Here is a 26389-nt window from a genome sequence, read left to right on the forward strand (position 1 = left end):
ATGCCATAGTACGTTAGATATCTAAATAAATAACCTGTTAGTTACGGTGTCCTTTTTGTTTATTGCAACGTTAATGCCTATTATATTTATAAAGGAAATTTTATCTCAACAGTAAAAGTATTTATGACCATTGTATGTTGTAACCTATATTTTTGTTACAACCAATGTATGTACGTCATTGTTAATCATCTCCTAGAAATATATAATATATATTTATGAGAGTATCAATAGTATGTCCATAGATATCTCATTACAAAAATAAAGAAAGATCAAAAATTAATAACTTCGGGTCATTAAATTTGTTTCATATGATAAAAATATTCATTATTTGATCATATATTTATCAATTTTTAGTCTGCGAAATTGTAAGATTAAAATAAACATTGTTAGTATCACGTTCGCACAAGACAAATTACTTGTAACATTAGGCACAATTCGTTAAACTTAGACTATTCTATAATTACACATCACCAAAAGAAAAAAAACACGAAAGATAAACTAATTACGTATACTTAAGAAAGCAAAAGGAAAATATAAGTATATGCAAGTATTTTCAAATCGGTCAAAAAAGACCAAGAAACTTTTCTTTTTTCCTTTTTTTTTCATTCCTAAATAATTTCGATCAATGACAAATATTGTAAGAAAAAAGAAATACGTAATAATATTAAAAAAAAAAAACATAAAAAATAAAAATTTAAATATTAAAAAACACGACATGAACGGGACGAAGGAGAGAAAGAATCGATAATTAATTTTTGATGAAACCATATTCCCTCCTTCGTATTTGTGGCTCTTGTTGTTTGCCATAGGGATAGAGAGCGAGGTGGTGTCCTGTCAGGAGGGATGGGGTGGGGTAGAAACAGAGATGGATTTGTCGTACAGCTGTGTACACTGCTTAATGTAGGAAGCCACCTTCATTTACGAGAGAGAGAGAGAGAAAGAGAGAGAGAGAGAGAGAAAACAAGAGAAAAAAAGGAGATTGGACCAGTGCTGGTGAGAAAGTGTCTTTAAATCTAAAGCTAACTAAGATAATTCGAACGGAACGTATGATAAACGACCATGTCAAGATTATGCCATTTTGAGTACTTAATCAGAGCACATGCGACCTCATTTAACAACAGAAATTCTATCTGTTTTGTTCTTATATATATATTATGTATATATGTATATATGTGTATATATATATATATATATATGTATATACATGTATATATATAATCATGACCTTCCGATAGTTTCGATACGTATACAGAACATCGAAATAAACTGTTACTTTCTAATGATGTTGTTTCTTTTTCTCCTTCTTTCTTTTCTTTTTTTTCGTTTCATACAATTGTGTTCACTTCGTAAATTTCAACGTTAATCAATAATAAGCTACCCGTTAAATAAGATTGTGTGTCTTTCTGGAAGTAACGTCTTGTCCTTATTTCTAATCTTTCTATGTACCTGTTTCTCGACCCTATGTTATAATATTTCATACGATCGTTTCTCTTTAACAATAACAAGAGCAAATAAAAGAATCGATTCGAGATCGATAATCGATATCTTTGGAATATCTGTCGGAATTCTCGGTAATTTTGAATTTTTCCTTTGAAACAAAGAACAATATATGCCGAGAATGATATACGGCCGGTGATTTCGCAAATTATTATCAATAACATTTTTCCTTATGTATCTCGTTTCGTACGATCTTTTCGTTAAGTTTAAATAATTTAAAAAGTTCATTAAATACTTGACCGTGGAAATATAAAAATATTGTTTTTTATTTTCTTTTTTTTCTTTTTTTTTCAGAGTCAGTTGGGTGTGATAAGATAGCAAACCGGAACGAGTTACATTAATAATCTACTTGCAACGTTACACATTGTGACTCTCGAGGTATGGTAAAAAATTATTTTCCATGTTCTTTCATTTTAATCATCAATTATAATTATAATTTAATCGGATATTAATGAAAAAAATCTTTGAAATATAAACGATACACTCTATTATACATATTTGTAATTATCAAAGCTCAAATGAGATTGAAGTGTTTTGTTTTAAATTAATGTTAATCTTATATTTCGTATAGCGCATTCTATCGCGCGAATAAAAATATTTTGTTAATTAAAATATATAACATAAAACATCTATATATGGTAATAGTACGCCGAAATATTATTGTACAACTGATGGTAATACAGATTCTGAAGAGTTAAATAGCATAGATCGTCCTGTTACAAATGTGTATATATATATATGTTCACTTTGGTTATGGTTAAGTTGCGCAGACTCGTTATGGCCACATGATAAAAGAGGTGATATGTTGTATGACCAACGTTGCAAGCATCGTGGCGTATTAGACAGATTTGTCAATTAAATACAATGAGTATAATTTATTATACGTGAAAACAATGTGACATTTAACAAATGTTTATTATTATCTTACACTGAAATAGGTAGAAGATGCTAAATCGTTTACAAGGTTGATAATCGTATATGTATTTATTGTAAACATTATCTCGTGTGTCTATTTTACGTAAGCAAAGTAAATGATCCTAATCTATTATAATAAATTCAGTTTTTAATATATATTTTATATAATCCATTCAACTGATTTCTATATAAATTCAGTGGCGCTATGACAACCCCTATGTGTGAAGATGTTGGGCCTTTAAGAGAATGGGCCCCACTTGCTGCGCTTTTACAAAAAATTCCTACTAAAATCCAAAATGGTTTATTCACTTATGATGTTAATTTTACTTGCATCGATGCAGTGCCTGAATTCATAGCTGTAGGAACTAATGTTGGTATAATTTATTGGTACAACAGAGAAATACAAGATCTGCAGAAACTGCGATGCGAGGTATAGTAACTAAATTACAATATCTTTAAAAAGAAATATAGTTATTATAAATACTAATGATTAAAGTAATGTTATGATTTTAGAGTATAAATTCAAAAATTACCTGTTTACGAGTTATATCAACCGTTGATTATATGGTTGCAGCTGGTAATGAACATGGAGTTGTTACAGTTTTTCAAATACCTAAAAATTTTCCTGACACATTACCTGATTGTATAAAACCAAAACAGATGAAGCAGGTATTATAGAAAAGTTTTACTGTTTGTCTTTTTTTGTTTCATATAATATGATATAAAATATTTCTGCAACAAGTTACAATATTAATATATGTATTGTATTGTAAGATTGAGAAGTACAATATAAGTGGTTTACACAAAGGTGTAGTGACAACAGTTGAATGGTCCAAGAATGGGATGAAATTATTTAGTGGAGATCAAAATGGTTTAGTGGTACTAACGGAAATTGATTTTTATATGGTATATAATCATAATTAAATTATTAGTAAATATTTTATAATATAATGTCTCTCGATGTATTAAATAATATCTATTTAAAACATTTACAGCATCTTTCTAAATCCATTGAATTGTTAAATGAAAAATATTCTATCGTACAGCTGAACTATCAGCAGGGATTATTATTAGTTTCTACAATATTACGTACGATATTAGTAAATAGAAATGAAGGAGGAAAAGTAATACAAGTTGGTCAAAAGGAACGTAAAAAGTTAGTTTCCAATATTATTTTAAATAATAAATAAACACAGTACATAAAACTAAAGAACTAACAAAAAAATCGTTTAATACAGTTTAGGTAAGTTGGGTGCAGTATTTGGTATCCGCCAAAATCGTCCGCAAGATCTTGTAATTTATGCTAGTAGGCCCGGTTTAAGACTATGGGAAGCAGATCAAAGCGGAACAGTATCTAAAACTCTTATATTTAAGGTACGCTTTATTTTAATATTTAATTATAAGGAAAATTATATTTAATTGAATTCATAATAAATGTTAATGTGTGAATGTGTCCAATGAATTATAAAGAACATGATAGAAAACATTATTCACGATCATATATTTTTATAATTACAAATTATCATTGAGCTTTTTTCTCATTGTTATTAATTTTTATAGTAATTTAAAGTTTGTTTGAAAGGATGCAATTAGGTCTGTCCACACAGAGGTAAAATTATTAAATCCTGCTCCAGAAAGTGCAAAGAGAAACCGTGGAGAGCCAACATTTGGCATAATGTTGCCATTTTGTGAAGATTTATTATTAACATATAGCGATGATATAATATATGTCGTAAATCCACGTACCATTGCTATAACATCTGTTGTAACGGACGTACGTCGAATTACTGACGTCGCTTGTACTAAAGATGAAATATTTATTTTGGAAGGAGACAGAAACATTATACGTATTGCATACTTTCCCGATACTAGTACATTTAAAGGTAAAGTGTTATTATTAATTATAATTATAAGATTGCTATATTGAATTTATAATTTTGTTTACTGTAAAAATTTTTCATAATATTTCCCGATGCAATAGATTCCACATCACCTTTTCCCGAATTAAGTAAGTCAGTTACTGCCGGTATAATGGAACTTACTAATAAACTTAGAGAAACTACTATTATGCCAGCTATTCCATTCCATAAAATTAATCCAACTAATATAATTCAATCTGTGAGGTAAATTTTCCGCTTCATTGTTTTTATAAATTATTTCCTTTCTATATAAACAATAATCAATAGTTTAGCTGAGAGATGAATTATATTTCAGTATTACATCAAATATTAACACTGGTACAGAAACAAATCTTATAGCAGATGCGGAAGAAGCTATGGAAATACCACGTGTCATTCCAATAGACTTGGATACAAGGTTACTAGTGGATATTAATAAAACAGCAAAAGATGAGGAAGCAGCTAAAAAAAAAGAAGATGAAAAACAAAATTTAAGAAGACAAATATTCGATAAAATTAGTCAACAAGAATTTGAAGATGTTGTTTTCACGCCAGAAAAAAAAAATAAAAAATTACGTAGCAAATCACAAAATAGAGATAAACCTCAAGTATTCCCTTGTAACGAGATTTATAAAGCATCTTGTTCTACTAAAAATGAAGTACAAAGCAAGATAACATATTCTTCATATTTGTCAACAAGCATTGATGATGAATTTATGTTAACATCCAAACGAAATCTGGAATCAATTCAACGAGACGTTGAGAATAAAGAGAAATTATTAGCAGATATTCTTGATCTTGATTTATATAAATATAAAAAGGACACTGATACTACTGATAAAGGAATTGACACTACTAATTTTAATAATCTCATTGATACTGATTCACGTGTTATATGCCTATCAGAATCTTATAATTTTTCTACAGAATTAAACATTTATGAAAAGAGTGAAGATAATCAAGACAGTGATCAAACACTGACTGAATCAGGGGATGATGAAGCCAGCTATCAAACAGAGTTAAAAAAGTTGGAGGATCTTGAAGAATGTAGGAAAGAACTATTACAAAGTAAATTAAAGGATCGAGAATTAATTACTCTGGAAGATTTACAAGATACTCCACATCATTCAGAAGGAACAAACCACTCTGATCTTGAAGCTCAATTCACAGGTAAATGTCATTGATTTCTTATTAATTCAATCGTTTATTATATGGGCTACAAAATTTTTATTATTATTTTATAATATTAAAAAAAAAAGAACAGCTTACATTTATTTATCTTGAATTCTTATTATTATTTCAGTATTATCAGAAGAAGTGATAGCATCGGCCATTCTTGAAGATGAAGACTGGGTTGTGATTAAAACACATCCCAAATTGTAAAATAATATTGATTAATATGGATAAAAAAAATTCATGAAAGGATTTATTTTTTAATTATTTTGCAAAATTAATTTTTAAATAATGCGACCTCCTTGTGTACAACTTTGCATTTATAATAGATCAAGGATAAGAAAGTCACTTATTTTGTAAACATGACAAACACGGTATAATTACAGACAAATTGTTTCTTTTGTTTCTTTTCTTTTTTTTTTTTTTTGTAATAATGTATTATATATACTTATTTAATTTAATGTTTAAGTTTTAAACTTATGATCTAGTCCTAAATTTCAAATCTTAATCAATTCTTTAAATCTCCTCACTTTATATAGAATTATTTTATAGTATTTTATTATTAAAGATTAAGCACATAACATTTTGTATGTATGTATTATATTTCAGTAATTTTTACGTTGTATTTTACTATTCACGTACTTAGCTATAATACTCTACTCTTTTGAGTTTTTATCAAATTATCATCTATACGATTATAATACAATTTTTCATTTTAAGAAAAATATCATTGTGTATAACACTGATTATTAATTATTTTAAACTATTGCTTGTGATTATTTTCTAAAAAACAATATTGGCAATAATTATATTAATGAATTTAAATATCATTATGATAACATGTAAAAAAAAGCAAAATATCTGTAAGCATGTAAACAAGATACTGTTACAAATGATAAAAATACAAGTGTTATATAAAATGTAATAAACCAGACATAATATGATTATTAATTTCTAAAATGAATTATTTTTAAAACGTTTTAATTTTTGATTTATATGTATTTATTTTTCAATTATTTACATTACATTGGTATTCTCCTAAATTGGATTTACGGTTTCTTACTTTGTTGCGAATAATAAGTAAAAAACGTTTAAACTGCAGTCTGAATAATGTCTGAATATTTCTTAATCTTACTAGCAACACTCATATCTACATATTTATCACCGATAGATACGATCATTCCACCGATGATCGATGGATCGACTTTGGAAGTAAGTTTAATAGTCTCACCTTTTTTGAGAAAAGATTTTAGAGCCGATTCTAATTTACCTTTAATTTCAGCATCTAATGCTTTTGCAGTAGTTACTTCACAAACTACTTCTCCTCTATTCGCAGCCATAATTATTTTATATGAATTAAAAATTTGATTAAATTTTGCAAGTCTACCATTCTCTGCTAACAAAATTAACAAATTCAAAGTAGCTGGATTAAGAGCTATCTTGCTTCCAATAGCCTGAAGTGCATCGGCCTTAAATTTACGCTTTATTGTAGGATCATTTATAAATTCTCCTAATTTAACATCTGTCTTCATCAAACCCTGTTAAGAAAGATATGACAATGTCTATTACAAATAAAATAAATAAATTTTATAAAACAAATAGTGACATATATGAGAATGCATTTCACTTAAACACTTATTCATTTATTAATAATTTTAACTAAATATTTGTATTTAAATACCTGTAATTTATCTAAATCTTGTTCGATCTTGTCAAGTGATTTTTGTTTGCTTCCAGCAGAGAAAAGCGCAGTAGCATATCTTCCTTCTAAACCGAATAATTGTATTGGTGGCTATGGTGAAATAATAATTTTCATGAATGGTTGATAAATATGACAAACACGAAACTTAAATGAGAATAAAAATGATTGTATGTACAAAAAAATGTAATTATATAATTTTACAATATTGGTTAAAGAAAAATATACCTTCACCAATTGTTGTACGGTAGAAGAGGATGAAAATGATCGAACCTGAAATAATTCTAAATATAATTTCTAAATATAAATATGAAATAATATTATTCTTTTTAAATTTACATTTACATATATTTAAACAGTACATTTGTAATAAAATTATTAAAATATTTGAATGATTTCGATTTGAAAGACGTTTGAAAGATTTTTCGAATATTCTCAATTATTTATAAAAGATTATATAATAAGATTAAAATAATAATTACTTACAATTACTCTACTGGCGATCATTTTTACAGACGTTTTATTCGAGACAAAACTAATTCGTCTCTCTTTTACGGATTATATCCATATATTATGTAATATATAGAACGTATAATACAAGTCAATTTCACAGTACATATCACACCCTACATATCATAACAGAACTCTCTTCTAGAATTCGCCATTCTGGATATTTCCATGAAAGAAATTCGAACATTCGACCAATCAGATACAGTTTATAGTATTCGTTTACATTGTATTCAATCGTAATTCGCTTTATAATAATAAAATATCAATCTAAATGATCACGATTTTTCACCAAATTTTTATTCATAACAAATATTACGGAATAATATGCAAGAAATAAACATTAATTATATATTTATTTATAATCGATATCAATATTTCGAAATATGTCTCGAAAGTCATGCGAGTTTGCAATAATGACATTATATGAATACTTTAAAACATTATTTGAGACATAAAAGAATTTTTATAAATCCTAAATCGTTCCGTTTGTATTTACGAAAAGAGTTATAATGAAATAAAACAGCATTAAACCTACAAACAATAGAAACATTCAATTCGGACATTTTCTAGACGATATATTTATAAGAATTATATTTATAAAAGTTTACTAACTTATGATCTATATAAATATAAGGGAGTATCATTTATACAAATTTAAATATTGTAAAACAAAACATTTATTTATCATTGTAAATCTTATTGTTTTATATTAAAACTTCCTATTTAATTCTTACAAATATGAGATTTATGATCAAGATAGATATATATATATATATATACTTGAAATCGATTGATATGCTGTTATTACTAATATGTATTCTTACTTTTAATGATGCAATAATCACATTTTGTATAATTCAATACTTGCGTGCGTATAATTGAAAAATTAAAATTCGTCGAACTTTTAGGAAATGCAAATTAATAATAAGCAGTCGTACTCGTGAATCTAATATATCAACGTAGATAACAACGTATTAGTCAACCCCGGTTTTCGATAGATGGCTCTCTTAATAGTTGTTCTTATGGTTTTAAATAATTAATTAGCCTTTTAATTATTATTTATTTATTTTTTCATGAACTTATAAGTGTCTTCAAAATTTAAGAGTGTAATTTTAGAGAGAAATCAATTATATTAATTTTATGTAATTTTTTTATTTTGATACAAGTTTATTTTAAAACGATTTATAATATAAAGGAAAATGACAGTTTCAACAAATTCAAGATGTATAAAAAATAATTAATTAATAATATATTAGATTTAGAAACAGTTAGTTGTTCTTATATAAAATATTATATATTTATCTTTATAATGGCAAGTACTAATGAATTTGGGCCGGATTCTGGTGGTAGAGTCAAGGTATTTTAGGTTATATTTCAATTATTAGAATAGTCTTAATAGATGTTAAATTTTAAAAGATATTAGGATATTTTTGTTACAATATTCAATAAAATTTTAATAATTATTATATACCTAGGGTGTTACAATAGTTAAACCTATAGTTTATGGAAATATTGCTCGTTACTTTGGGAAAAAAAGAGAAGAAGATGGTCATACACATCAGTGGACTGTGTACGTAAAACCATATCATAATGAGGATATGTCAACATATGTTAAGAAAGTACATTTTAAGTTACATGAAAGTTACAATAATCCTAATCGTATTGTGACAAAACCCCCTTACGAATTGACAGAAACAGGTTGGGGAGAATTTGAAATTGTTATTAAAATATATTTTCATGATCCAAATGAACGACCTGTATGTATATACATATATGTTATTGTATAAAATATGAAAGATTTTTAATAAAATTTTTTCTTATTAAATGTTGTTATTTTAGGTCACTATATATCACATATTGAAATTATTTCAATCTACTCCTGAGATACAGCTTGGAAAGAAAAGTTTAGTATCAGAATTTTATGAAGAAATAGTTTTTCAAGATCCTACAGCATTAATGCAGCATTTATTAAATACTACTAGACCTATTACAGTTGGAACTTGGCGACACAATACAGATTGTACGTATAAGATTAAATATTACAATATAGAAATTTAATTGGTAAATTAAATATTCTTCGTATGTATTTAATTTCTGTGATATTTTTATAATACTCTTACCAAATAGTTGAAGTTAAAAAGGAGTCAACAATAAAAGCACTCATAGAAGCTCGTACAAAAATAAGATTACAAGTAATAGAACTGAAAGAAAAATTGACATTGGCTAAGGAAACCATATCTAAATTTAAAGAAGAAATAGCTAAGATTTCCAAGGCAGGTGGAACTTTGTCAGTAACTTGATATTTTTACATATTACTATTATAATTATTGGTTAAGAATAAAGTTAAGTTATAGTTAAGAGTGAAACATATGTAAACAAATAAATAAAAATAAAAAACGTTTGTACATAAAGCATTAATTTTTTGTTTGTTTTTTTCTTTTTCTAATTAAATATAAAAATAATACTATTGCTTCATATCGACTTTTCGATTATTACATTCGATATGACGCACGAGCTTTCTGATTGGTCAATTTTAAAAAGACCGCCATAAATATCTACTCTTCACACGACAATGATATTCGAAAATTCGAGACACAACACGACCGATATAATTATTATGAATTAATTTAATCATGTCAGGAATTTGTAAGCAAGTATTACGATCATTAAAACCAGGCGCCGTAAATTCTTTAGTTATTGGAATTATTATTAATAGTTTGAATGTGAGAACATTTGATGCTTCTCGAACAAGATGTACGAATTGGCATTGTTTTTTTTTTACGAACATTCTAATGTATTTATTAAATATGACCGTTTAACAATTTTTGAACAAATTTGTTGCAGTTAATAATGGCGAACGTGCAGTTTGGACATTTACATTACGAGATTCCGAAGAAGATTTTATTAATGTAACTGTATGGGGTACAGTGGAATTTGTTAAAAAATTAGTTGCCACTTTTCGTATAGGTACCATAGGTTTGTACAATTCATTATCATTTGATATAAAATATAGTTATAATAATTAATGAGAAGTAGTAAGATATTGTTACTAACGTTCAAGGACATTGCGATTAGATATTTTATTATTCAAACAATAAGGCAGTATAGATAAGCACCAAGTAAATGGATATGTAATTTTTAAAAAATACTGTTCTTATGAATAATAATAATAAATTATTTTATTAAGTTTAAGTTAAAAAATTATTTTATAGAAGTCATTTTATATAGTTCTTTATTTAATAATTTAATTAATTTATTATATAAATTTATTTTTTAATATTATGAATAGATTAAGATATTCATATCAATATTCAAGGAAACTTAAACATTGCTATTAGATATTCAACTATTCTTATAACAAGGCCGTGTAGATAAACACAGTTTGCCAAGTAGGTGCATGCGAGTGGTTTTTTAAAAAAATGTATACTATATTATGTCATAAGTTATTTTATTATTATTATTGCATATTATATTAATTATACAGATTAAAATATCATTACAGTTGAAGTGATAAATGCGAAAATTATAGCTCGACAAGCAGAAGATAGAGACGAAATGTTTGTACCTCTTGTATCAATTCCATATAAATTAATAGTGAACGAAGGTATCGCACTTATACAGAAACACGATGCACCTATACAACATATCTATGAGAAATTATTGACAATACCGACTAGAAGCGTAAAAAGTTTGCAAACTTTAAAATTTCTATTGCATCAAATAGAAAACTTATGCGATCAATACGTCGACATTTTGGTCGTGATTACGTTTGTACGTTATCTTATTTTTTTTTTCAAATTTAGAAACACGATCTTTCAATCATTATCATTAATATTGAGTTTAGGTAAGCGGAGAGCGTAATATAGTTACACGAGATGGTAGAAAGTTAAAATGTCGCAATTTCGAAGCAACGGATGGGTCAAGCGACTCGTCAATTGTTTTTATACTTTGGGAAAACGAATGGGTAGAAAGAGCAGCTTCATGGCAACCAAAATATACGGTTCTTTTTCTAGCAGACGCTCGTATCATTTTTGATAAATTCAAAAAGAAAATGGTCATAAGTATAGGTCCTATATTACTTTTTCTATTATATTTTCTATATTTCTCATATTATATCATCTAATACATCAACGATATAATATAATTTATTCATTTAGTAAGGAGAACACTGATCATAGAGAATCCCAATATACCAGAAACAGAACTCGTAAGAAAAGCGGTAGATCATTACTGTCGAGATGTTCTTTCTACAGATTCTTTTGCAGTACCTAATCGTGAGAATAAATTTTTTCTTTATACTCTTTTGTATAAAATAAGATTAGTGAGATTATAATTTTACAACCGTAATAAAATAGCCGATACGATCGTCACGGTGATGACTATAGAAGAAATTTCAGAACGATTAAATCAAGGGACAATCGTCAAAGACGGAAGATTACAATTTGCAACTATCTTGAAAGCTATTGTAACCGACATGAATGTAGACGATACTAATCCTAGTTTAATATCAACGAGATGGTATTCTTATTTCTATAAATATAATTTTCTAATAAGTATACATATATACATACAGTATACATATATATATATGTATACATATATATATTTATATATATATATGATGATCAAAGTAATCATCATTGAATTTACAGTGCTTTATGTAAAAAACCGGTGATCGAAAATCGTGATTCTTGTATGAATTTGGATTGTCCATGTGGCAACGGTACTCGTGCACCATTTAACGCAACGACCATTAATGTGAAAGTAAATTTAAAAGACGATTCTGGATATCTAATTGGTTGTAGATTAAGTGGAGAAGGCGCGGAATGTGCTTTTAATTGCACAGCTGCTGAATTTCAGGTAAAAACTTTATCACAAAATTTTGAATTAGAATTTTACAGAAAAAAAAAGGAATCGAACAACAATAACAATAAATTAAAATCCTTTTCTAATTAGAGTGAACATTTATATTTATTACTGATATAAATATTTTGACGCAATTGATTCTTTTTGTTACCTTCTTATTATTTCAATCGTAACGTATTTGTATTCACATTTAGTTAAAACGTGTATAGAATACAGAGTATAAAGAATACCAAAATAGAAATGGTTAACCGGTTTCCTGTATATTACTGATACGTATCGTTACACAGCATATGTATACGCGTATATATATACATACGAGGTCAAGAAGTCTTTTTCATTCATTAGATATGACTGGACACGGCATATTTTTTTTATCTCTGATTATTTTATATCTCAATGTATTTTTTGAAATAAAAATTTCGAATGAAATTGGTAATATGATTAATAGATATTTCTATTTATATGATATACAGGCTATGACAGTAGCTCAGCGGGCAGATTTAAAATGGAAATATATCTTGGAAAAATGTGACATACGTTTACACGTGTTAGGACCGACGTCCCTCTTCCCTCGTGCTTTATATAATATTTTATCTATTCGACCAATCACCGAAGAAAACATGGAACAGAATCAACTGGATGAAACTCATAACATTTAAAAATATATATAAAAAGATAATACAAGGATATAAGACAAGTAAAAAAGAAGAAGAAAAAACAAAAAAGAAAAAAAAATAAAAGGCAGTTTTAATAAAGAATGTTCTTTTTTTTTATTTATTTTTTTTCTTTCTAATACGTACAAATATGAGAAACATACAACTTTTAATCTATCTTAATTTTATATCTTACTTTACGAATATATACCTTTTTTTGTCATTTCTGTTATTATAAATAATCAATCGAATATTATTTATTTATGGAGATGCAATACGAATATTACCAATTATAATTCACCAAAACCAAACGTAGAGTAGTTAACGATGAAACGATTAACGAACATTGCCAATCAATGAGTAATCGACTTTAAAAAAAGAGACACGAGAAAATCGATATTGTTATGATCGTAGGAGAGGGCAATGAATGACGCGATCATTGGGTCATGCCTTCTCCAGGCCCATGTTTTCTTCATTAAAAAAAGGATTAGAAGACGTATTTAAGGTAAAGGATAAACTCTATTACTATCTTTGAACAAATGTCGAATAATAAAATAATAGTTATAGAAAAGTCCTAGTATATTAAATATGTAGCCTCTTTTTTTAGGTGACCGAAGGAGATCCTGTACAGGATGGAAGAGGACGTAGATAAAAAAGAAGAACAAGAAGTTGCAGAGAAACAACCCTGTTCTTTACCTAATTCAGACGAACAGCTTACATGTTCTCTTTATCTTTCCTGCAACGGTATTCCTCGTGGTCAGGATCACCAAGATCAAGGTAGATTGAACGAGAGAACGTTTGACTTTGAATATTTTTTCTAGCTTCATTATATTCGTAATTATCAAAGATGGAGAAACTCTTCGGTCCCGATTAGAAGAAGCTATCAGCGCTTACGAGTCTTCAGGTACATGGCAAATTTCTGAAACTTCTTGCGGCTTTATTGTAACGTTCGATCGTGAAACTGACGTGGATAATTTTTTACAACGTTGCGATTTTACACGGCTTTTTGAAGGACCCGTACAAGTATGTCGAAATCATATTAATAGAGATCTTTTATATTTCTAAATATATAAAAGTAATGCGTTTATATTAGGTAGCTCGATTTGCTCCAAGAGATACTCGATATCGACAAGCCGTGTTACTTCGTGATGTACCTTGGGCAATACCTCTTCAAGATTTAAGCTCTGCCTTGGCGAAGCAAGGAATAGCGACTGGAATTATCGAGAGATCGCGTCAATATGTTCGCGTTGAGGTAATCCAAGACGATTAAATAATAAAAGTCGATCTCGTGTGCGAAGAATAAACAACGATTATGTGTTAGCTTTTGGATATGGAACATTACGAACTTCTATTAAGACAAGGATTAGATTTCTTCGGTGCTGCACGATTCAGTGCTATTCCCGAACGATGGTGGCGTCCTGGAACTGGAAATACAACTATGCTACCAATACCTCCTGGTAATTTCCCTCCAGGACATCCTGCTGAAACATCGAATCCTCATCAAGGCGATGGTGTACTTCAGTGCTATCGATGCCAAGGTTTTTGGCATGTAGCTGCTAATTGTCGACATCTTCCAAGATGCGTTCGCTGTGGAGAACCTCATAGCGTTGAATTTTGTCCAAGGCCACGAAATAGTCCTATCTGTTGTCACTGTTCTGGTCCTCATCATGCGGGTAACGCTAATTCAATACCCACGTTCTCTTTTTCCTCTTAGTATTCATTCTACAAATTTCTCGTAATCGTTACATTCTAGGCTACCGACAATGTCCTGTAAGATTGCAATTATCCAATGCTACTCCCATCAGTATCACTTTAAGCACGGTACGAGCCGAAGGTCAATATTCGACAAATCCTGCCAATAATAAATCAACAGCTTCTCCTCAAGGATTGCAATCATTAAAACCAAATCATTCTTAAGCGACTAATTTCAGTTTTACGTTTGAAAAAAACGATAGTTTTCTCTTCTCCATTTTTTTAGTCGATTATTCAAAATCTTCCGGATCTCTGTTATGTTGACTCGATACTATATGAAATAAGACCTGTGATCCATATGATCCATGATTGAAGACTGATTATAAACTTGTTCTCCGATAACTAGGCTATCGTGCTAATGTTACGTGAAAGTTTCTCTTTTTAACGAAGAAGAACGTAACACAGAAGAAACATTTCTTTCCTCTATGTTTATCTCTATCATGTTTTGTAACTATTTTCAATTAAATACGTAACATATATATATATGCACTATGTATAAATATTTTTTTTTAATAATATATTCTTTCTTTCTCTTTCTTTTTACGAATAGATATACAGCAAACTTTCAGTCATTTTTTGAAGTATCGCGATTTCCAACAACATCGGTGAAACTCGACTTACAAAATTTGTAAAGAAAGCTAAAGTTTATTATCCGCAAAGTAATGCAAGTATCTCTGTTTTTTCTTACTTCTTTTTTACTTCTCAACTGCGCCCCACTTTCTTCGTCCTAGTCGAAGTGAATGTTCAGTGAATCCCCCGTCACACGACGATAAAGTCGCAACAGAGGAGGGGCCACTAACATAAGGAAATAAGATTCCCGCACAGTTATATTCAGTTATTTCATTTAAATCAATCGGTAGACCATCTCTGGACTAACAATAAATGAAAGTGCAAAACTAAGACTGAATTACATATGTACAGTGTCTGTTGTTACGTAGTGAAAGAATGTAAAATCTGCAAAATTAAAAAGAAAGAAAAGTGTATTTATTATCACATAATTTTAAACGATTTATATAAATCAATTGTTATATTTCAATGAATTCTTCAAAATTGAACATCATGAAAATTATATATTTAAAAACTTTTTTAAGGTAAGTCATTATTTAAGAAACAAGAAAAGTCATTTAAGTTATTATTTAAAAAAATACACAATGTTTTTCGAATTATTTTGTATTTAACGACTTCTTGCGGTAGAATAGTATGTCTGGTAAAATGTTATCATTTATAATTGATACTATATGATAGGTGTTTTTTTTATGTCTGTAAAAAACATTAGTTGTAAAAAAGATTAGTCGCAAAAAAAACTTACATGCATAATGATGTGTTCTCTGTTATATTTTCTAAATGGTCACGTATATTATTTATTAACGAAATCTTGGGTGGGTCTCAAGTGGGATTTCGAAAATAATTATTAGTATATTTGTTATTATCATTGTTTAAGAGGAAAGTGTAAGGTTTCAGGTATAAATTGTGGAAGAAATAAAATTATAGATCTTATTCGGATATATGAATTTGATCTATGGACGACTATTTTTTATAAAATTAAAATGAATTCGACGAATATGATAATATTCTTTTTCCTAACATTATTTATCAGCAGTTTACAAAAGCCTATTTTTTTTAAAAATACCTTCAAAGGATTGCGAGGAATTACGTCGGAACTTAATTGTTTAACATACGTGAGAGCGGTTTATTATTACGAGCAAACTGTTGCTATCGTTGATCTCACAGTTAATAACGTATTACACGATTGTAATCTTATCGAAATATAGTAAGTATTACTATTATATTGTTAATTTAGACATAGATAAGCAATAAAGCATAGATAAATTAATAAATTAAATTTATATATTCGCTTTATATAGTGAACCAGAAGAAGCTAACGAAGTACTTCGAAATCTATCACTGACTGTAAATCCACAGAAAGTGTCTTTTCAGCAGATGATAAAACTTATGCAACAATGTGAAACTTTGGATAGCTTACAGTCTCAAGAATTATCTATTTCTGAAGATACGCGAAACAAAAAAAGTTATTCTCGAATAAGCTCATTAACATTATTATCAGGAATTATACCAGGTTAATTATTACTCTTTTATATTTTTCACTTTTTTTTTTAAAGTAAATGTCAGTAAATATTTGGTCTTTACCATTCTTTTCAAGGAACAAAATGGTGTGGAACTGGAGATATAGCTGAAAATTATCACGATTTGGGTCAAGAAGCAAATATTGATAGGTTAGAATAACTTTGTAAATATCTAAATGCAAGTAGAATAAATGTTACAAATATATTGTGTTCACAGATGCTGTCGCAATCATGATTTATGCCCTGTAAAAGTAAGAGCTCAAACATCACGTTACAATTTAAATAATAATTCTTTATATACTAAGTAAGTATAATATAGTATTTTGATTTATATGTATTTAAAAAATAGTTTTATTATATATCTTAGCATATAAGGAATAATAAATAATATATATACGAACATGTGTGTAGATTTATAATACTGACATGTGAAAAAGTCTTTATATCATTTTTTATCTTACCTGTTTCAGATCACATTGTAGTTGTGATCAATTATTTTACATCTGTTTGAAAGCTACAAAAAATTCACTTGCTGATCTCATGGGTAATATATATTTTAACATTATAAAAGTACCATGTATAGAGGATATTTCAAGTCAATGGAACCAAGAATCTGAAAAGCAATTTATTCCAGTAAAAACAAAGTATTAGCCTTCTTTAATGGATTTTTGTTACTGTAAAATCTCTCAATTTTAAACACGATATAAATAAATATTATCAATAAAAACAAATTACACGTACTTTCCATTTATAAAAATATATTATGGACCGGAAAGTAATGTCGCTTTCTTAAATTAAATTCAAACGAATAAATTTTGAACAAGTTTTTATTTTTAATCACAATCAAATATCGACATGCGCAGAAACGACATTACTTTCCGGTCCACCTAATATATACATATTATTGCTGATACATACTTACATACTATCTCATTGTGGATGCAATAATTTCTTCTAATGGTGACAAAAATGAGATGATATCTTGGATTTTTTGATTAATATTTGAAGATGCATGATTGCATAAATTTCCTACAAAGATATTTTTTCATTCACAAAGATATTTCCTTCATTGTATAAATTCTATGATTCAATATCAAAGGATTACCTACCTAACAACCACATGGTTTCTTTTCTTATATATTTATGACAATGAAACAATAATCCTTTTAATAAAATTTGTACATCCAAGTGAGAATATTTAGGATTTTTTAAAAATATATTAACAATTTCTTCAGATGCATTAGACAATACATTCGCCAATATACGTAAACACGCTGCAATCTGAAATAATTATTTTCATTAGATCCAAGAGGACATATTAAATACATACCAAATACATACCAAAAAAGGAATAAAAATACATACCAAAGTAGTATTGGAAAAATTATTCGAAGCAGACTGATGTAAAAAATCTACGATAGATGGTAATGCATAATATAAGGACTTGCTGCATGCTACATTTGAAGATAATAATGCCAATAACCAAAAAGTATTAGCATTTTGTTCTAACAAATTTCTGTTTTTGCATGCTTCTGCAAACTCTACCAACTCAATTTCCCTGAAATATTAGAGAATGTATAAAAATGATAAATAATAAACTTAATAACTAATTTTTATCATGTTTTCTAAAATACATACGTAATGGAAGAAAAACCACCATATATATAATGCAAAGCTGCATATATCACAGAAGAAAGAATGGTATTATCGCATTCACGCATTAATACAATTATATATTGTAAACATTTTTGTGCTTGTAAAATTTCAAACGCTTTTTTACTTCCACTGGACAAATTTCCAATAGTCCAAAGACAGACTTCCTAAGATTTAATATATTAATAAGTTTTATCATGTTAAAATTTAAAGATATAAATATTTAAAAAAATATTTATATTATCTTACTAATAAAGGACGGTTTAAACTTTCGCATTCTGTTATTATATATGGAGATACATGTTTAGCTATTGCTGTGCAGGCTTTTGTATTACTAAGAGCAATATTACAACAACAATTCGTAGCACCCAATTGAGAAATTGGATTGTTACCAGAAATATCCCGTGCCAATGCAAATATTATATTATCAACTTTTAATAATGTTTCAATATTTAATTCTGACTGTAAAATATTTGAAATTAATTTATTAAAATTATTAAATTATACTTGGCAAAGTTCTATTGTTATATTATGTGCAAATTAATCTTGAAATTTAATTATAACCTGAATTAAAGCATTTTGCAAACGTCGATAATCGTTAACATTAAGTGTCTTCTTTTTAAGCTTCTTTGCCATTTGTGTAACAAATATTGAAGAATAAGATGTATTTTCTATACATTCTCCAAGAGCAGGACGATTCTTATTAACCACTATAGCACGTTGCTCCTTTCTCTCTGTATTAATTGCTTCCCTTAAACGTTCTCGTATAACCTCCATTTTCAAATTGAAATAATCATACGTTTATATATTACCATAGCTATATGATAACTTTTCACTGGTAACTGATCGACCGTGCAGAGCATCATCTAACGATGAAATATATAACCAAAGTGTAGTTTGAATTCCTATTGATAGGCATACATGACTGTATAAAACAAACATGAATGTATCATACATGACTGTATGAAACAAACATGAATGTATCATACATGACTGTATGATACATTCATACATGATTGTATGAAAACAAATTATTAATTAATAATTATATAAAATTCGAATATATATTTGTGTAATAAAAATATAGTTTCTGATAGAAAAATTATTTTAACAAATATAATGGACACTTATCCTTTGTTTTTAGTGATCACTATATAAATTTTCTGCATGTTACACTTTTATAAAATAAAAATATTCATGAACTTTCCATCCCTCAACTTGGAAAAAGAATAAAAAGAAATGAAAATACAAAGAGTTCGATGAATATTTCTCTAGATGGACAGATATCACCAGATAAAAGCATCAATTTATAAAATGAGGAAAAGAAAGTAAAAGAAAAGACTGACGTAAAAGAAGAAAACGTATATAACTGATAAATAAGAGGTTTGTATGTACATACGACGTTACACCGAAGGGTGTATTTTCAAGCAATTCTATTATTAGGATTGCTCGAAAAATTCTGCGAAAAGAAATCTTATCGATTGGGTCGATACTTCACGAACTTTTCTATCGGAAATTATAGGATAAACGTGAATACAAAATTATATGCTTTCGTGTATCACTCACACTTCAATAATTATATACAATACGCGCGCAAAAAAAAAGAAAAGAAAAATACTAGCTAAAGAAAAACTTGAATCTTTCGTGACTTTATCATTTTCTTTGGTGCTTCTTAAAAGAACATAAGCAAGAATTTTTCCTTAATACCACCAATAGAAAATCTTCAGCCATTTGAAATTGAAAACAAAGAAATGGATTCTTTTACTAATCACTATTACAAAATCAATCGTTTACTTTTTTTAATAGTCGGCCAATGGCCTTATCAAGATTACAGAATGAAATTTGGTCTTATGATTATCATATTTTTATATTTTGGTCTAGCTTTGTTAGGTCAGGTAAGAAACATTCGAATGTATATTCTTATTTCTATTTATTTCGATATTTCATAAACATCTCTTTCTCTCTCTCTCTCTCTCTCTCTCTCTCTCTCTCTCTCTCTCTCTCTCTCTCTCTCTCTCTCTCTTTATTTCTTTATTTCTTTCTCTCTTTATTTCTTTCTCTCTCGTTCTCTCTTTCTCTCTTGCACAATATATGATTATTCTTTAAAAACTATAGATATTTAAACTCATTAGAGCTGGACACGATTTGGATCTTATATTCGAAATTTTAATAACATTATTATCCAACGTTATTTGCATAACAAGATACTGTAATTGTATTATCAATGTAAATAAGGTGAGAAGTTAAAAAAATAACAAATAAATAAATAAAAACTATAAAATTCTATTAAACGAAATATAAAATTTTCCTTGATGATATCGTAGTTTAGAAAATTATTGGAAAATATCAAAGATGTTTGGAATGCAACAAAAATGAAAGAAGAAATTGAAATAATCAAAATTTATGCTGAAGAAGGTAGAAACTATACTTTGTTTCTTACAGGTAAAAATATTTAAAACCTGTTAAATTTCTATATATTTTTTATATGTATAACATTTTATTATTTATTTCAGTATTCAGTTACTTTTCATTAGGCTTTGTAGATTTAATTTCGTTGATGCCATGCATATTAGATGTCGTTTTACCACTTAATGATACTAGAACTCGTAAATTTTCATATCAAGCAGAATTTTTTCTCGACGTAGAGATATATTTTTATCCTATTCTATTGCACACGTGGATAACTATGTTTTTCGGTGTGACCATACTAATCACTACAGAAAGTATATTTCTTATGTTTGCTCAACATTGTTGTAGTATGTTCAAAATACTTTGGTACGTAAATCCATGTTTTTATGTATGCGTTTTTTTTTTACAATTACATACTTCATTGAGAATGGAGTTCATTGGCAATATATGTCGGGAGATTAACAAAAAAATATATCTAATCTAATCATACAATTACAACAAATAAACATCTAATGCGTTATATTGAATTTTAATTCCTTTCTTTTTTGTTTTCAAAAATAAAAATAAATCAATTAATACCTTTTTCATTATTGTAATAATTATTATTTCTTGATTGCTGTATGAATGTTTTTTTAGTTACAGATTGGAACATGTTTACGATAAAAATTTAGAAAACACCAATAGAGATAATGCTTATTACGAGGCTAAATATAGAGTAGCTGATTGTATAAAATATCACACAAAAATTTTAGAGTTGGTATCAATGTGGCTTGGATTCATTGAGAAAAACGAATCATCCGTAAATTTTTCTTGCTACATGAAAACGAATTATCTCATTAGTTGCATCATTAATGATTAGATTTAAATTTCATAATTTTATTAAGATATTTCTAATACCGTTTGATATTACATAATTACACACACATACACACTATCAATATTATCGTCGTTACAAATTTATAAAAATTTATAATTATCACAGATTATTAACAGAACAATAATTTTTTTTATGTTAATTAACTTTTTTCTCTTTGTACATTTTGTTTGATTACATCATGGATGGAAGATATATATGTAAACATCAAATAACATTCATATAACATGCACATTATCATATAGTAAATGTTAATCATTTAATTACCTTTACTTAAATATTTTTAATGGTAATATCAAAGAGATATTTTTATTACTTTATATATATATATTCTTTTTTGTAAAAAAATATTTCGAAACCACAATTTCTTAATTGATGTTATATTTTTTCTCAATCAAGGTTCATCGCAACTGTTATTTCCTATCACGAATTATCCTTTTTTATTCAATTTTTAATCATCGTGATTTTAACGAGTATCGTTTTCGTTCAAGTAAGTAATAACTTTTTATCTGATTATTGTTTCATTTTTTTTTACATTTATTTTCATTTGTCTATGTATATACAATATGGAGTATATTTATATGGGGTATTTATATTTATTAGATTAAAATACTTTATGGAAAATACGAAGTATTAATATATTTAGCTTTAATAGGAAGCTTTGTGTGTCATGGATATCTTTGTGTTTATCCTGGACAAAAAGTTTTAGATCACAGTAATTTATTATTGGAAAAAGCGTTAGTAACATATTCTCAAAATATTGAATTATTTAAATAAATGCATAAGCAAAATACATTTTTATATCAATTCTATTAATATGTAGATACAATGGATTCTGGTATCTCGCTCCGACAAAAGCACAAAAATTATTACTGATAATAATAAGAAAAAGTATAAATACTACTCCATTAGTTATTATGAAACTATGCGTACTTTCGCATTATAGTTTTGGATTGGTAACGTATAACATATATATACATACATATATAGCGTCTTATGTTTAATAATTATTTTTTTAATCTTCTTTTTATTTAAGGTTTTAAAAACGTCAATATCTTATTTCACGGTGCTCTATTCATTTCGATAATAATACATATGTACTTTGATATTTGTAAAAATAAATCAAAGCTTTTAGTACATGTTCATTACGTATATCTACTATATTAATTTTAATTAAATCCTTATTCTTTACTTTGTACAAATAAATGAGCTAAAAATATTATGTGTGTGCGTGTATGTATATATATATATTACTGTTTGTACGAAGGATTGTAAATATTTAATATCTAATCAAATTCGTCTTACAATTAGTTGTATCGTTGAATCGATGAATCTGTTATTACAAAGGCATAATGGGAGATTAACTATATGTTCCATATTAAAAGAATATGTTGAATGTATAAAAATGATTAAAAAATATAATTTGAACAATGAGTATAAAGTAATGATTAGAATAAAGAAAAATATTTACCTGTAATTGTATTTGTACGAAGTCATTAAACTTTTCGATGAAGATTAAGTGGAAGAACTTTTAAATTCACATTTTCAACCATTACAATATTTATCGCAACGTACTTCTCTTCTTCTAAATTTATCAAAAATGTATTAATAATTCTAACAAAATGGCAAATAAAATAGTTTTAACAAGAATATAACATAAATCGTTGTTTTTTGATTTACTAATGAGATCAAGAAATTCTAATCTAATATATGAGAATTATATATGATAATATAAATGATAAATTAAATGTATGGGAATTAATGAAGAAGCAGATCTGTACACGTCCAGAAAATTGCGTACACGAACGAAAACTGAGTAATACAATTGGTAGGAACGAATAAGGAAAATCTTGCAAATGTCAAACTATTGATTGTCTTTTGATTGTTTACACTTACTTTGCAGGTTCTTCCTAAATTCTCGGAATAGATAGGGTATATACACATACACATACATATATATCCTTGTAATCTAATATTATCGCGTCGATAACCTTTAATTTCACTGCTTGCCAGAGACTAGAAATACATAAACAAAAAATATTTTCATAATTGGTGGGGCATCTTTATATTTTTATATACATATATCGTAATGCTATCTTTCTCTCTCTATTAAAAGTTTCGTTGTATGGACTTAAAAAGAGATAGACTTACGTGTGCATACATTTAAAATATTATATTTAACGTACTATGTAGTCGTCATAATTTTTCATGTTCTTAGAAAGTAGAAAAATATTAGATCGATGTATATAGAGTAGAAAATTAATTGCCTACATGTATATGTATATGTGCACTAAACACGCGCGCGTGTGTGTGTGTGTGTGTGTATATAAACAATGTACAATGTACTCAGAGTACGATAAGGTAATAATTAAACAATAGTATATGCCATTAAAAATCACATAGTTCATATAATGCGTTAACCTTCTTTCACTCTTCGTCGAATGTATAACGTCAACAAGGATGACCATTGAAAGGAACATACGAGTTACTACATTAGTTTCCTCTCGTACTCCGAGGAGTAAACCTCGAAATAGAATCTTTCCGTACCACTACATTCAATAATCTTATAAATATGGTCATTTTATAATTGTTTAAACAATACAAAATATACTCGGAGTACGATGAAATAATAATTAAACAATTTTACATTCCGTAAAGTGTCGCATATCTCTTAAGATGAATTGGATTTAGAATATTTTTCTTTCGGCGTGTGTCGATCGTTTAATATCAACAAAAAAGAACATAAGGCAGAATTTATTTCTTGGAGTTCGAAAGGAAACCAACGTCGAAATGCAACTTTTTTGTATCGTTACTATAATCATCTTATAGATACGATCATTTAATAATTATTTAAACAATGAATAATGCACTCGGAGTACAATGAAATAATAATTAAACAATATTACGTTCCATAAAGTATTAAACAATATTACAATCCAAAATTACTTTTACTGGAACATAGATTTGTACGTGATAAACGCGGATTAAGGAAACGATGATTTTTAAATTTATACATACAAGAAGTAGATTTTTCAGCATTGTCGAAATAAAATTGATTATATGTGATAGATACAAATTTAAATTCGTAAAAGGAATCATTAATAAATAAGATTATTTTACTAACATTTAAACAATAGAACATTCCTAACAACATTACAAAGATCGTAAGATACGATCGATATAAAATAAGTTTAATTTAGTCTTTGGACAAACATAAATCGCGAAATCGAGAAGGAATAACTAATAAATAAGATTACTTTACTAACATTTAAACAATCGAATGATGTTTATCAATATTACAAAGATCGTTAGATACAATTGATATAAAATAAATTCAATTTAGTCTTTCGAGAAATATAAATCAGTAAACTCAGGAGGATATAATTAATAAATAAAATTATTTTACTAATATTTAAACGCTAACACCTACAGTTAATGTCGGAATCTGAATTCTTAGTAAGCTCATATCATTCCGGGAATTAGAGTAGAGTTTTTAAAGTAGATCTCAATAGATATTGCTATCTATCGAAATTCGATCTAATACAATGGCGAATGGCTATATATTACAATATATTTTCAAAATTTCTTTAATCTAATTTTGATTAAATATTAAAGGGCGAACACTTTATTTATTTGCTAATACTTTCACAAATAAATAAATTGGATATAATAAAATTCTATGGACAAATATCAAGTATATAAATTTGCGACTAAAATCAAGATTTTGTTGATTATTTGATCAAAAATAACAGTTAATGAATATATACTTATATAATACATATTATTTTTATAAAAAAAATCAAAATATTAGTTCGTTATCACACTCTCTATGAAGTCAAATTTCCAGCACCAAATATTTTTCGTATTTTCTCCTATAGAATTAATTCTCTTTATATTGTATTGTTACTATTATTATAGCAATGATATACAATATAATAATATAAGAATGAGAATAATGAAAAAAGAAGTAGAAAAAGAAAAAATATATTTATATTTATATTATATAAAATAATATTTGATATATATATATATATATTATATATATATAAACATTCATTAATTTTCGTATTTATTATATTTATTATCCTTTATGCATTTGAATCGTAAATTAAATATATACCTGTACTATAGTATATTCATCACGGATTACTGCGATAGGTACGCCATCATTAAAAAATGATATAAATATGATAGAATGAAAAAGTATGACTTCACAACCTATTAGCACTATCTATTCTAATCCAAATTAACCCGATCGTTATATTACCTGCGAGAGAGATATAAGCTATTCAAACTCATATACTACATTTGTAGTTCATATTTTGCCCATATCTGTCGCTGATATCACACATGCTTCGAATGAAAGACGATGAATTGTGTTAAAATTAATATTATTTCATATTTAG

At 27.2% G+C, this 26389-nt stretch overlaps 8 protein-coding genes across 24 annotated transcripts; 6 read left to right on the forward strand and 2 right to left on the reverse strand.

The window, feature by feature from the left end:
- Positions 1 to 934: 934 nt before the first annotated feature.
- On the forward strand, positions 935 to 6305 carry LOC118448143 (uncharacterized). 6 transcript variants are annotated; one of them, XM_035880993.2, is made up of 11 exons: positions 935 to 993; positions 1792 to 1875; positions 2611 to 2842; positions 2926 to 3081; positions 3187 to 3318; positions 3408 to 3568; positions 3651 to 3786; positions 3995 to 4295; positions 4394 to 4535; positions 4627 to 5480; positions 5614 to 6305. In XM_035880993.2, exons 3-11 carry the CDS (start codon positions 2618 to 2620, stop codon positions 5691 to 5693), a joined length of 2187 nt encoding a protein of 728 aa, XP_035736886.2. In that variant the 5' UTR covers positions 935 to 993; positions 1792 to 1875; positions 2611 to 2617; the 3' UTR covers positions 5694 to 6305. The 6 variants fall into 6 exon arrangements, with proteins under 6 accessions (XP_035736886.2, XP_035736882.2, XP_085513490.1 ...); XM_035880989.2 differs by lacking the exon at positions 935 to 993 and adding an exon at positions 1360 to 1571; XM_085657364.1 differs by lacking the exon at positions 935 to 993 and adding an exon at positions 1612 to 1696.
- A 156-nt stretch (positions 6306 to 6461) lies between these two features.
- ATPsynO (ATP synthase subunit O, mitochondrial) lies at positions 6462 to 7813 on the reverse strand. Its single transcript, XM_035880996.2, has 4 exons — positions 7669 to 7813; positions 7411 to 7455; positions 7165 to 7275; positions 6462 to 7021 (listed from the first exon to the last, which is right to left on the reverse strand). Exons 1-4 carry the CDS (start codon positions 7687 to 7689, stop codon positions 6575 to 6577), a joined length of 624 nt encoding a protein of 207 aa, XP_035736889.1. The 5' UTR covers positions 7690 to 7813; the 3' UTR covers positions 6462 to 6574.
- Positions 7814 to 8696: 883 nt separating this feature from the next.
- On the forward strand, positions 8697 to 10081 carry Gas41 (YEATS domain-containing protein 4 Gas41). The gene is made up of 4 exons (XM_035880892.2): positions 8697 to 9049; positions 9168 to 9449; positions 9532 to 9712; positions 9820 to 10081. Exons 1-4 carry the CDS (start codon positions 9002 to 9004, stop codon positions 9990 to 9992), a joined length of 684 nt encoding a protein of 227 aa, XP_035736785.1. The 5' UTR covers positions 8697 to 9001; the 3' UTR covers positions 9993 to 10081.
- Positions 10082 to 10293: 212 nt separating this feature from the next.
- hdm (meiosis specific with OB domains hold'em) lies at positions 10294 to 13221 on the forward strand. Its single transcript, XM_035880898.2, has 8 exons — positions 10294 to 10446; positions 10537 to 10668; positions 11195 to 11463; positions 11537 to 11759; positions 11850 to 11966; positions 12048 to 12210; positions 12345 to 12552; positions 13032 to 13221. Exons 1-8 carry the CDS (start codon positions 10326 to 10328, stop codon positions 13215 to 13217), a joined length of 1419 nt encoding a protein of 472 aa, XP_035736791.2. The 5' UTR covers positions 10294 to 10325; the 3' UTR covers positions 13218 to 13221.
- A 354-nt stretch (positions 13222 to 13575) lies between these two features.
- Positions 13576 to 15446, forward strand: LOC118448096 (uncharacterized). Of its 3 annotated transcripts, none has more exons than XM_035880904.2 (6): positions 13576 to 13716; positions 13819 to 13988; positions 14059 to 14234; positions 14305 to 14463; positions 14533 to 14884; positions 14965 to 15446. In XM_035880904.2, exons 2-6 carry the CDS (start codon positions 13844 to 13846, stop codon positions 15126 to 15128), a joined length of 996 nt encoding a protein of 331 aa, XP_035736797.1. In that variant the 5' UTR covers positions 13576 to 13716; positions 13819 to 13843; the 3' UTR covers positions 15129 to 15446. The 3 variants fall into 3 exon arrangements, with proteins under 3 accessions (XP_035736797.1, XP_035736799.1, XP_035736798.1); XM_035880906.2 differs by having other exon boundaries at positions 13819 to 13967; positions 14033 to 14234; XM_035880905.2 differs by having other exon boundaries at positions 13577 to 13716; positions 13806 to 13988.
- Positions 15447 to 15902: 456 nt separating this feature from the next.
- LOC118448098 (uncharacterized) lies at positions 15903 to 20105 on the forward strand. 6 transcript variants are annotated; one of them, XM_085657368.1, is made up of 7 exons: positions 16418 to 16734; positions 16829 to 17040; positions 17125 to 17197; positions 17265 to 17351; positions 17518 to 17591; positions 18351 to 18471; positions 19976 to 20105. In XM_085657368.1, the coding sequence occupies exons 1-6, from the start codon at positions 16511 to 16513 to the stop codon at positions 18452 to 18454; spliced, it is 774 nt and encodes a 257-aa protein (XP_085513494.1). In that variant the 5' UTR covers positions 16418 to 16510; the 3' UTR covers positions 18455 to 18471; positions 19976 to 20105. The 6 variants fall into 6 exon arrangements, with proteins under 6 accessions (XP_085513495.1, XP_035736801.1, XP_035736802.1 ...); XM_085657369.1 differs by lacking the exons at positions 18351 to 18471; positions 19976 to 20105 and adding an exon at positions 15903 to 16054 and having other exon boundaries at positions 16561 to 16734; positions 17518 to 17776; XM_035880908.2 differs by lacking the exons at positions 18351 to 18471; positions 19976 to 20105 and adding an exon at positions 15903 to 16054 and having other exon boundaries at positions 17518 to 17771.
- On the reverse strand, positions 17518 to 25134 carry LOC118448095 (uncharacterized). Of its 5 annotated transcripts, none has more exons than XM_035880901.2 (8): positions 23455 to 25117; positions 19265 to 19566; positions 18950 to 19162; positions 18686 to 18867; positions 18413 to 18605; positions 18157 to 18328; positions 17970 to 18076; positions 17518 to 17660 (listed from the first exon to the last, which is right to left on the reverse strand). In XM_035880901.2, exons 2-7 carry the CDS (start codon positions 19475 to 19477, stop codon positions 17973 to 17975), a joined length of 1077 nt encoding a protein of 358 aa, XP_035736794.1. In that variant the 5' UTR covers positions 19478 to 19566; positions 23455 to 25117; the 3' UTR covers positions 17518 to 17660; positions 17970 to 17972. The 5 variants fall into 5 exon arrangements, with proteins under 5 accessions (XP_035736794.1, XP_035736795.1, XP_035736793.1 ...); XM_035880902.2 differs by having other exon boundaries at positions 19265 to 19605; XM_035880900.2 differs by having other exon boundaries at positions 19265 to 19625.
- On the forward strand, positions 20296 to 22859 carry LOC118448121 (uncharacterized). Its single transcript, XM_085657110.1, has 8 exons — positions 20296 to 20595; positions 20816 to 20935; positions 21025 to 21142; positions 21214 to 21475; positions 21746 to 21862; positions 22383 to 22473; positions 22587 to 22698; positions 22807 to 22859. Exons 1-8 carry the CDS (start codon positions 20452 to 20454, stop codon positions 22857 to 22859), a joined length of 1017 nt encoding a protein of 338 aa, XP_085513236.1. The 5' UTR covers positions 20296 to 20451.
- Positions 25135 to 26389: the final 1255 nt, after the last annotated feature.

This window comes from Vespa mandarinia, chromosome 5, assembly GCF_050613455.1.
Source record: "Vespa mandarinia isolate Hongniang chromosome 5, ASM5061345v1, whole genome shotgun sequence".
NCBI classification, from domain to species: Eukaryota; Metazoa; Arthropoda; class Insecta; order Hymenoptera; family Vespidae; genus Vespa; species Vespa mandarinia.

What these genes read in the sequence shown, in the direction of transcription:
- LOC118448143 (XM_035880993.2), top strand. Translation starts at nt 2,618, where the DNA reads ATGACAACCCCTATGTGTGAAGATGTTGGGCCTTTAAGAGAATGGGCC. An exon ending in CTAAAACTCTTATATTTAAG is followed by an intron (nt 3,787 to 3,994) that starts GTACGCTTTATT and finishes TTTGTTTGAAAG; the next exon opens with GATGCAATTAGGTCTGTCCA. An exon ending in CGATACTAGTACATTTAAAG is followed by an intron (nt 4,296 to 4,393) that starts GTAAAGTGTTAT and finishes CCGATGCAATAG; the next exon opens with ATTCCACATCACCTTTTCCC.
- ATPsynO (XM_035880996.2), bottom strand. Translation starts at nt 7,689, where the DNA reads ATGATCGCCAGTAGAGTAATT. An exon ending in CCGTACAACAATTGGTGAAG is followed by an intron (nt 7,276 to 7,410) that starts GTATATTTTTCT and finishes ATTTCACCATAG; the next exon opens with CCACCAATACAATTATTCGG. An exon ending in AAGATTTAGATAAATTACAG is followed by an intron (nt 7,022 to 7,164) that starts GTATTTAAATAC and finishes CTTTCTTAACAG; the next exon opens with GGTTTGATGAAGACAGATGT.
- Gas41 (XM_035880892.2), top strand. Translation starts at nt 9,002, where the DNA reads ATGGCAAGTACTAATGAATTTGGGCCGGATTCTGGTGGTAGAGTCAAG. An exon ending in ATTCTGGTGGTAGAGTCAAG is followed by an intron (nt 9,050 to 9,167) that starts GTATTTTAGGTT and finishes TTATATACCTAG; the next exon opens with GGTGTTACAATAGTTAAACC. An exon ending in ATGATCCAAATGAACGACCT is followed by an intron (nt 9,450 to 9,531) that starts GTATGTATATAC and finishes TTGTTATTTTAG; the next exon opens with GTCACTATATATCACATATT.
- hdm (XM_035880898.2), top strand. Translation starts at nt 10,326, where the DNA reads ATGTCAGGAATTTGTAAGCAAGTATTACGATCATTAAAACCAGGCGCC. An exon ending in TTTTCGTATAGGTACCATAG is followed by an intron (nt 10,669 to 11,194) that starts GTTTGTACAATT and finishes ATATCATTACAG; the next exon opens with TTGAAGTGATAAATGCGAAA. An exon ending in TTCTTTTGCAGTACCTAATC is followed by an intron (nt 11,967 to 12,047) that starts GTGAGAATAAAT and finishes GTAATAAAATAG; the next exon opens with CCGATACGATCGTCACGGTG.
- LOC118448096 (XM_035880904.2), top strand. Translation starts at nt 13,844, where the DNA reads ATGGAAGAGGACGTAGATAAAAAAGAAGAACAAGAAGTTGCAGAGAAA. An exon ending in TCAGGATCACCAAGATCAAG is followed by an intron (nt 13,989 to 14,058) that starts GTAGATTGAACG and finishes TAATTATCAAAG; the next exon opens with ATGGAGAAACTCTTCGGTCC. An exon ending in TTTTTGAAGGACCCGTACAA is followed by an intron (nt 14,235 to 14,304) that starts GTATGTCGAAAT and finishes CGTTTATATTAG; the next exon opens with GTAGCTCGATTTGCTCCAAG.
- LOC118448098 (XM_035880907.2), top strand. Translation starts at nt 16,273, where the DNA reads ATGCATAATGATGTGTTCTCTGTTATATTTTCTAAATGGTCACGTATA. An exon ending in ATTTATTAACGAAATCTTGG is followed by an intron (nt 16,343 to 16,424) that starts GTGGGTCTCAAG and finishes GTAAGGTTTCAG; the next exon opens with GTATAAATTGTGGAAGAAAT. An exon ending in AATAATTCTTTATATACTAA is followed by an intron (nt 17,352 to 17,517) that starts GTAAGTATAATA and finishes TACCTGTTTCAG; the next exon opens with ATCACATTGTAGTTGTGATC.
- LOC118448095 (XM_035880901.2), bottom strand. Translation starts at nt 19,477, where the DNA reads ATGGAGGTTATACGAGAACGTTTAAGGGAAGCAATTAATACAGAGAGA. An exon ending in TGCAAAATGCTTTAATTCAG is followed by an intron (nt 19,163 to 19,264) that starts GTTATAATTAAA and finishes AATATTTTACAG; the next exon opens with TCAGAATTAAATATTGAAAC. An exon ending in GTTTAAACCGTCCTTTATTA is followed by an intron (nt 18,868 to 18,949) that starts GTAAGATAATAT and finishes ATTAAATCTTAG; the next exon opens with GAAGTCTGTCTTTGGACTAT.
- LOC118448121 (XM_085657110.1), top strand. Translation starts at nt 20,452, where the DNA reads ATGGATTCTTTTACTAATCACTATTACAAAATCAATCGTTTACTTTTT. An exon ending in GTATTATCAATGTAAATAAG is followed by an intron (nt 20,936 to 21,024) that starts GTGAGAAGTTAA and finishes ATGATATCGTAG; the next exon opens with TTTAGAAAATTATTGGAAAA. An exon ending in CTATACTTTGTTTCTTACAG is followed by an intron (nt 21,143 to 21,213) that starts GTAAAAATATTT and finishes TATTTATTTCAG; the next exon opens with TATTCAGTTACTTTTCATTA.